The sequence below is a fragment of the Engraulis encrasicolus genome, chromosome 13 (genome assembly GCF_034702125.1).
Source record: "Engraulis encrasicolus isolate BLACKSEA-1 chromosome 13, IST_EnEncr_1.0, whole genome shotgun sequence".
In the NCBI taxonomy this organism is placed as follows: domain Eukaryota; kingdom Metazoa; phylum Chordata; class Actinopteri; order Clupeiformes; family Engraulidae; genus Engraulis; species Engraulis encrasicolus.
The window spans coordinates 31872346-31882345 of NC_085869.1; the positions used below are offsets into that span (position 1 = coordinate 31872346).

Sequence of the window (10000 nt, forward strand, 5' to 3'; positions counted from 1 at the left end):
AACAATTTATATTTTAACACTTATGGTTTCCTTGCCCTGTTTTGATTCTGTATGTAGGTATGCAGAGGACTACCTGGACTGTCATAAGAGGCCTCCCCTGTCCCCCCTCTCGCCTCTCTCAGACTCCCCTGAGCCTCCCAAGCCCACTGTGAAGATCCAGGACTCGGATCCGTACTACCCAGACATGGGAAGCCACAAGAGCCAGGTAAGAATCAGCCACTGGGGAACTGGGGCTCAGTGGGATGGGGAGCCATACCATTAACCCAAGTTCAGGTCTGAACCAGGATCATTTCTCTGTTCTGTGATCATCACTCTACTATCAATAGCGGCATAAAAACAAAAAAGATATTGAATTAAGAAATATATGTTAGGAGATAATAAAATAAAAAAGCCATTCAATGGAAATCCACTACAGGAGTCACAACTTTCCATTCTAAACATTTCCAAAAGCCACTGAAGTGTATATAAATGTTACATTGACCATAGAGCCTCATAGTGTGGACTGCTCCAGCAGTGGAATGCTTTACTGTTCATTAACAAATGAACTAACTACATATTAGGCCACAGCTGCCCTGTCTTTATACCACAAGGTAGTAAATAAAGGCTGATCTGGGGAAATAGACACCAGAAGAGAAATAAGGAAGCGAGTCGACTAGAAAGATATTTTGTTCCTCAATATGACCCATGTGCGCTCTCACATGGTGACAGTCATTATGTAGCCTCATAATGCACACCGTACCATCTGAGGCACGCTGTAATAGTCATTGAAGGGTTAATTACCATCATGGCCGTAACTACCTTTGAGCACACGGAGGTTGTGTCTCAGTATTTTCTTTCAGTAATGTAAAATGTATCTATGATGAAATCGATATATGACCAACAATGGTAAATTAAGTCTGTATATGCCACCCCCATTTATCCTCAAGGCAGTGATTAGTGAAAACTGAAGTGTTTGAAGCATTCTGAATGTACAGTATGCAGTACAGCACGCAGTATTTGACCTCTGTATTTAAAAATGTCTGGTTACGGCTCTGATTACCATAGTAGTACAACTCTACTATGACATAACACAACGCCTTTAGTAATGCGCTACGACTCAGTCATTACCATTCTGGTGACAACAAATTTATAACGCCGTGTTTTAAGGGGTTAACTGCAATAGACTTGCTTAGCAATGTATGCCTCTTATGTTAACATGGTTAAAGTCGTTCTGCATGTTATGGCATTAAATAGTAATTTCACTGCAAGCTGTAACCTAAGTTACAGCACTGTGACAAACTAACACTGTACCAAAGAGGTTGGATATATAATAAGAGGAATCGAAACACGCCCACTCAATGCAAAAGCGTGTGCTCAAAATTTGGTCTCCTAAGGGGGCGTTGTCCCTCCTTCTTCTTCTCTTTTCGTGGTGTTTGCACAAGACGTGCGCCACCGCCATCTACAGCGCTAAGGGGACTCCATTTATTCTCTACCTCAAGACTCCGAAGGTCTCCTAATCGAAGGTCTCCTAAAGGGGCGTTCACCCGACGTAAAGTGGATACCGGAGAAGAACGCGCCTGCTTTATCTCACTCTCATATACGATTCTCTGACTGTACTCTACTGTCTTGGCTGGTATCTGCACTTTGTTCATTTGCCTGAGCTATGGGCATGTGCATAGTCAAGTGTTGATGTGACACACACACCACAAGATGTAGTGCTCAGATGAATAGGTTTGTTTCAAATGACTGGAGTGACAGCTGGTTTTAAGCAGTGCATTCTAGACATAAAATTGTCACAGAATTTGTTAAGAACAAAAAGGGTAATGTGATCCAGGCAACAGGTACTCTGATATTTGGACGACAATATCCAAAACATGTCACAATTTTTACAAAATACGGCTGGTATAGCTCAAAACATTGCACATTGCATTACATTACTTTACATTGCACACTTAGCTGGTGCTTTTATCCAAAGTGACTCATAGCAAGTTAGTTGGAGCAATGTGGGGTTAGGTGCAACATGATCTCCAAAAATTCCGTGCTCCTGGACACGGATGTTAAGGACACAAAATCCGTGTCCATGAGCACGGATTTTGCCAAAATTCTGTGCTCCGGGACACGGAATTATTTTCCGTGATGGACACACAGAAGTGCTCTCTCTATTATCTTGTGTTTTCTCAGGATTTTTCTAATTTCAAATATTTTTCCTCAAAAAAACATTTCTTACTGACAGGTTAGGGTTAGGGATTGTTTTGGTCTGGGCACAGCTGGTTTTCTTTCATTCATTATATGAATTTGATAGCCTAGCAACCAACTGGAAAAGTATTTCTCAAAAATATGTCTTCAATGACAGGTTAAGGTTAGGGAATGTTTTGGTCAGGGCACAACTTAAATAACTATAGCATTATTTTGTTTAGGATTAGCATTTTGTATGTATTTTCTAATGATAGAGTTAACACAGTGCTTTAATAGCCTTTAGAAAACAATTTCCGTGTCCAGGAGCACGTGAAACAATTCCGTGTCCAGGAGCACGGAATTTTGGCAAAATCCTTGCTCCTGGACACGGATTTCTTTTCCTTAACATCCGTGTCCAGGAGCACGGAATTTTTGGAGATCAGGCTGTTAGGTGCCTTGCTCATGGGCACTTCAGCCATGGATGCAGGTGTAGGGAGAATTAAGGGTGACATTTGAACCCGCAACTTTCTGATCTCAGGACCACCTCCTTAATTCTTAAGTCAGGTGTGCCCACGTGTATGAGCACGTTTCACCATGGTGTTCAAACCCGGAGTGGGAATAGTTGAGGACGTTTCTCGGGTCCCATAGCCGGCAGAGTGGATGATAACTCAGTCAGTATTCAGTATTTCCGTTCAGTCAAGGTAGTGAGGGGTTGGCCGGGATGTAACACCGCATTATGTAATAACGGTGCAATATGTAATAGTGTAATAAATTATTACTAGTGGTGGGCCGTTATCGGCGTTAACGTGCTGCGATAATGTGAGACTCTTGTCGCGCGATAAAGAAAATATCGCACGTTAATCTATTCTCAAAATATAGGTTTGGAGTTTGGGTATGCACGTCACCATAGCGTTTAATTGACAGACGCTTTTAGACTGCGCTCCAGTCGCTTCTCCTCTCTCCACCTGTTGTTTCAGCAGACCTACTAAATATGAAGTGTTTGCAAGCTGAAAACATTAATCCCTCTGCCGTGGTAGTTGTTGTTTGAGTGCTTTTTCATAAGTGGTAGACTAAAGAGACGTTATTGTTTGAGGTGAAGCATAGAGAGACATTATTGTGTGTGAGTAGCTACCAGCCCGACATAGCCTACATTTCCTCACGCATTGCATAGAATACATAAACAACTTCCAGAAATCTTGCCTGTGCTATAATTGCAAAACATTCCATGTGATAGTCCTATGCATTTTGAAGATTGTCAAACTGAAACTGTCAATATCTACTCTCGCTGAATGTTTGTGTTGCAATCGCGCACATTTGCGATTCAGTGAGATATTCTCATGTCCGACGGTAATAAACCTCGCGGTTGTCGCGCTTGACTTTTTTTTTTTTTGCAAACTGAATTCATGTCGAGTTGTAACTCATCTGGCATTCTAACTCTGAGAACAACTGTCAAATCGCCGTGTGCCAGTGCTGTAGGCCTAGTAGACAGGTCATCAGCTGGGAAAATTAGGCCTTTCGTCCTACCGCACTTTTCTCTGTGGATTACTGACCAGAAGGCCCATTGGAAGAAATTAAAACATGGGGCCACGTCAATTTTTGCTCAGAATTCAATATGGCCGCCATTTTCCAAAATGACTTGTTTTCATGCATTATTACATTGTACTATAAGGTGATATTCATGAACGATTAAGTACTTTCAGCACTATTCTGTCCTATTTCCTTACATACATGTTTACAAAGGTTGACTAAACTAAAACAAATGAAAATAAAGTTGTCCCCCTTGCAATATCCAAAGGAAAGTGCTGAAAATAATGATTGAAATGCACATACAGAGTCTATGACTGGGAAAATTAGGCCTATTGTCCTGTCAGGGTTTTCACAGTGGAATACAGACCAGAAGGCCTATTGAAAAAGATTCACCAGCTGGTTGCCATCTCAAATGTGCTCCAAATTCAAAATGTTCTCTGTTTTTCAGAATGGCAGACTTTCACACATTTTTCTCAATACTGTAAGATCATGATTATCAAGAAAGACAACATATTTTCAGTGAAATTCTGTCCTATCTCCTATCTACAGGCGTGAGTACAAAGGTTGGCAACAGAATGATGTAAATACATATCTTGCCCCTTCGAAATATCCTAAGGATTGTTGTCAGAAAATGATTGAACAACACATACACAGTTGACTGCTGAAAAAAGGCTATTGACCTGCCAAACTTTTCACATTAGATTACTGACCAAAAGTTTTTCAGGCCTACATTTTTTTGCATAAAGCAAGGGTGATTGCTCACTCACTCATCCCCCCTATGCTACTCTGCCCCCCCACCCCTCACTCACCCCCCACTATTCTGCTGCCCACGCTCACCCCCCCTGACTTATTCTCCCCCCAACCCCCCACAAAATACTCGCCCACCCGCCATCCAATGTGAAAAGTTTGGCAGGTCGGCCCCCCCGACTGAACTTACCCCCCCACACAAACACACACACTATTCTGCCCACCTGAACCCCCACACTATCCCCCCCACCACCTCACTCATCCCCCCACAAACTATTCTGCCCACCCACCCCCTAATTCAATCCAACTCATTCCCCCCCACCCCCCACTCTGCCCCCCTACCCCCGCTCACCCCCTCATTCATCCCCCCGCTCCTCCACATCATTCGGTCCCCCCTACCCCCACACCTTAAACCCCCCCTCAACACACACACACCCGGTCTACTGTGTCTATGTCAGTGTATGTAAAGAAGCACACTGGCCACACACACTTGAGAAAAGCGCACTCAGGCACACACACATACACATACAAACATGCACGCACGCACGCACGCACGCACACACACACACACACACACACACACACACACACACACAGTTCTCACACAGAACTTTTCAGCAGTCCACTGTGTTTATGAAATTCAATCATTTGACAACATTCCTTTGTCAATATATATATATTTATGCCTTTTCCTAGACAACCTTTATACTCACGTCTGTAAGAAGATAGGGCAATTTAACTGAAAAATAGGTAATCTTTATTGATAATTATGGCCTTACAGTATTGAGAAAAATGTGTGAAAGTCTGCCATTCTGGAAAAACAGACAAAATTTTGAATTTTGGAGGACATAGATGGCCCCAAGTTTTAATCTTTTTCAATAGGCCTTCTGGTCTGCAATCCACTGTGAAAACCCTGACAGGACAATAGGCCTAATTTTCCCAGCCATAGACTCTGTATGTGCATTTCAATCATTATTTTCAGCACTTTCCTTTGGATATTGCAAGGTGGACAACTTTATTTTCATTTGTTTTAGTTTAGTCAACCTTTGTAAACATGTATGTAAGGAAATAGGACAGAATAGTGCTGAAAGTACTTAATCGTTCATGAATATCACCTTATAGTACAATGTAATAATGCATGAAAACAAGTCATTTTGGAAAATGGCGGCCATATTGAATTCTGAGCAAAAATTGACGTGGCCCCATGTTTTAATTTCTTCCAATAGGCCTTCTGGTCAGTTATCCACAGAGAAAAGTGCGGTAGGACGAAAGGCCTAATTTTCCCAGCTGATGACCTGTCTATAGGTTCTAGATAGGCATATCCAGTAGCCTGGCTCTGCTGAGGGCTGCAGGTCTGTGGCTGTGCCTACTACGCGCAGAGCTCCTCCCTCTCTTAAAGGAGCCGCTGCTCCTTTTAACAGTCAGTGGCAGATTCTCTCTCTCTCTCTCTCTCTCTCTCTCTCTCTCTCTCTCTCTCTCTCTCTCTCTCTCTCTCTCTCTCTCTCTCTGCCCATTAGAAATGCTGAATTGTTGAGGTATTATTGTTTAAATAGCCTAAATGTTTGATAGATGTATCTGTATTTGCCTCTACAACTTATAGCGCTGTTCATTTTGAAATTTCAGTATACTAACTGTAAATGCTTCCTAACATATTGGACACACTTTACACATATTGCTGTGATTTTTTCATCTCCAAGTATCAACATGACCATTTTTTGAAGATGAGATGCATTTTGGAAAAAAAGATGAGCTCTGGTCTAATGCGCCATCTGTCTTAAGAAACCCCAAGGTTTTTTTCGGCATTATTTCGCTATCGTGCCTATTCTGAATGAGCCATTTTGATATAGATTAATCTAGATTAATCTAGATTAATTTCATAATTACAGTGAGATTAATCTAGATTTAAAAAAAAAAATCTATGCCCACCCCTAATTATTACATAATGCAGTGGCAATTTACGCATTAAGTAATAATTTACGCATTTCATAATACATTTCTTGAATGCATTTCGTATCAACTTTTTTCTCATCTTGTAATAAATTATTACATAATGCAGAATTTGTTACGAAATGCGGTTGCTCATTTTTTGTTTTGATGGAAATGTAATAACATGGTGCATTATGTAATTATCTATAAAAAAATATATAATAACTAAGGCCAACCAATGTTTTATACAGCATTAACCAAGACCACTGACAAACAGCTTGTAGTTGAAAAAGGGTGTGCACAGAAAAAAGTTTGGCTCAGCCCATGTAAGAAAGGCCTTGGCTTGATTCTTCCAGTATATGGGGGGGCAGGCCTTGTCATCATTAAGTTGGTATGCACCTTTGGGGAATATTATTATATATATAATTATTTATTACACTATTACATATTGCACCGGTATTACATAATGCGGTGTTACACGGGATCAGATTGTCATTATCATCATTGGAAAGGCTATGCAATGCATTGTCATGTATGTATATTTTTTGTTTAAGCAACTTTAGAAATTAAATTCACAAACACAACATCGTTATCTTTTCAGGGGGCCAGTCCATGTGCTTGGTGGGGGCCTTAACTGGAGTGCTGAGGGGAACTCTCTTACTTAAACTCTGGTATTACATTCTACATGTTGCATAACTTTGGGTTTGCTTGGCATTGCAGATGCGGAAGACTCAGCCGAAGGTGGAGACGGAGTCGGTGGGAGTGTCAGGGGTCCCTCAGGTATCCTGCGAGACGTGGGCCCCTGGGGCCAACCCTACCATACGACACAGAGGGACAGTGCCATATACTGACGTGTGAGTGATACTCATCTGCTTGTTCGTGTGTGTGTGTGTGTGTGTGTGTGTGTGTGTGTGTGTGTGTGTGTGTGTGTGTGTGTGTGTGTGTGTGTGTGTGTGTGTGTGAATGGAATAGGTTAAAGCGATGGTTCGGAGTAGAATCACCCTAATGCCATTTGAACCGTGACACCCATCCACCTTTACACCCGAAGTGTTTTCTGCCGCAGGCTTACATCAACAGAGTTGCCGTGTTATTCGATGTTTATTCCGGTTAGCTTGACTCAAGCGCATATGGATACTGGGCACCGTCTCCAAACTTTCCCCACAAAAATAACATGTCATGACACCAAACTTCTGCAGTAGCACAAATATGGTCTGTACTCACGAAACGAAGCATTTGGAAGTTTGGAAATAGTCCAGGAGTTTATTATTATCAACACAAGCCGAATAGCTTCTCTGCTGCTAAAGCTGCGCCAACGTTACTTCCGTCATCTAAGACATAAGAGTCCTCAACGAAGCTCATAATATGCACAATGAAAAGTGAATTCAGCATCAGTATTGATAACGAAAATCATTGTCTAATTGATAGTAGGTAAGATTTGAAATATCTTTTAAGTATTTCCTTGAAAATATAAGCCTTAATCACAATTCAGTGAAAACTTTTTTAACACTCTCGTCTGGAAGTTTGTTGAAGACTTTTACGGGCTTGTCTCATATGACGGAAGTAACGTTGGCACAGCTTTAGCAGCAGAGAAGCTATTCAGCTTGTGTTGATAATACTAAACTCCTGGACTATTTCCAAACTTCCAAATGCTTCGTTTCGTGAGTACAGACCATATTTGTGCTACTGCAGAAGTTTGGTGTAATGACATGTTATTTTTGTGGGGAAAGTTTGGAGACGGTGCCCAGTATCCATATGCGCTTGAGTCAAGCTAACCGGAATAAACATCGAATAACACGGCAACTCTGTTGATGTAAGTCTGCGGCAGAAAACACTTCGGGTGTAAAGGTGGATGGGTGTCACGGTTCAAATGGCATTAGGGTGATTCTACTCCGAACCATCGCTTTAACTTTTATTTGCTTATGCAGTATGCATATGTTTACTGTACATATATGAATGCATATGGATATGTGTACATTGTGTGTTTATTTTTTATACTTTCCCATTTCTGCAGTGTGCTTGTCGGTTTATTGGTTGGTTGGATGTTTGTGTTTGTTGAAATGTGTACATACTGAATGTTCGGTGTCATATTTGCTGGGTCATATTTGGTGGGTCACATCGTTTACAGGTCACATCTGCATATCTGCTGCATACATTTTCCTCATTTGCTGTGTGTGCATATGTGTGTGTGCATGTGTGTGTGTGTGTGTGTGCGTGTGTGTGTGTGCGTGTGTGTGTGTGCATGTGCGTGTGTTCGTGCGTGTGTGTCCACAGCTCCCAGCATGCTGAATACTACATGCATGAGGCCAAGAGGATGAAGCACAGGGCAGATGCCATGGTAAGGAACACACACACGCACGCACACACACACACACACACACACACACACACACACACACACACACACACACACACACACACACACACACACACACACACACACACACACACACACACACACACACACACTGAAGGCCCCACACACTGTCGTATACTCTCTCCTAACACAATGGGTGAGTACCAAATACCAGGTTTGTTTTTGCTCCATCACAAAACTGAAGACACTTTATTTGTCACACGCTAATGGTACAGTTCAACACTATAGAAATGACATATGAAGAACGGTAAAATGTGACATGTCTGTTTGCTTCTGCGTTTTATGTGTGTTTACATTGCATACCTTCTTGTTTATTTGACCGTGCGTGTGTGTGCGTGTGCGTGTGCGTGTGCGTGTGCGTGTGTGTGTGTGTGTGTGTGTCTGTGTCTGTGTCTGTGTCTATGTGTGTGTGTGTGTGTGTGTGTGTGTGCTACAGGTGGATAAGCTGGGTAAGGCAGTGAATTACGTGGATGCTGCCCTGTCCTTTATGGAGTGTGGCAAAGCCATGGAGGAGGGCCCCCTGGAGGCCAAATCCCCATACGCCATGTACGCAGAGACTGTGGACCTCATACGGTGAGAGGCACTCTGTAGCTCTCTCTGTGTACTCTCTCTAATACTACTGTATCTATCTTTGTCTGTCTGTATCTATCTTTGTCTGTCTGTTTCTCTCTTTGTCTGTCTGTCTGTCTCTCTCCTTGTCTGTCTGTCTGTCTGTCTGTCTGTCTGTCTGTCTGTCTCTCTCTCTCTCTCTCTCTCTCTCTCTCTCTCTCTCTCTCTCATTGTCTTTCACCCTTTCCCCTATCAGTCTATTATAATGTCTATTATAGTGTCTCTAACACCCCCCCCCACACACACACACACACATACACTATTTTTGTGTACACATTCATTTTGATGTGTATATATAAACTGCATCTCCCGTTTTAGTAACTTCTGCCTGTGTCTTCCTGCATGTGTGCTGTGTGCTGCAGCTATGCCATGCGACTGAAGAGCCACTCTGGCCCAGGGGCCACGCAGGAGGACAAGCAGCTGGCTGTGCTTTGGTGAGCACCATTTACTCCATCACATCTACACATAGCTGGCAAAAGTAAAGTAAAAGTAAATTCATGGTGTTAGTACAACACTAGCACATGCTATTACATAGTTGTTACACCAGTTACTCCATTGTACCTAATGAGGTAGAATGTGTTGTTACTGAAAAACACAAAAAAACAAGAACCCAGCACACATTGATCCAACCAGCACAGAATCGGCTGGTCGTCAGACAAGTAC

General features: G+C 42.2%; 1 protein-coding gene across 1 annotated transcript in view; it reads left to right on the top strand.

The window, feature by feature from the left end:
- Window positions 1–10000, top strand: part of aff3 (AF4/FMR2 family, member 3) — a 66341-nt gene that overhangs the window by 50983 nt on the left and 5358 nt on the right. The window contains exons 11-15 of the mRNA XM_063213700.1: window positions 58–205; window positions 7075–7208; window positions 8626–8689; window positions 9165–9301; window positions 9700–9771. Of these exons, the coding sequence (XP_063069770.1) occupies window positions 58–205; window positions 7075–7208; window positions 8626–8689; window positions 9165–9301; window positions 9700–9771 (555 nt within the window). The remainder of the gene's footprint in view (window positions 1–57; window positions 206–7074; window positions 7209–8625; window positions 8690–9164; window positions 9302–9699; window positions 9772–10000) is intronic.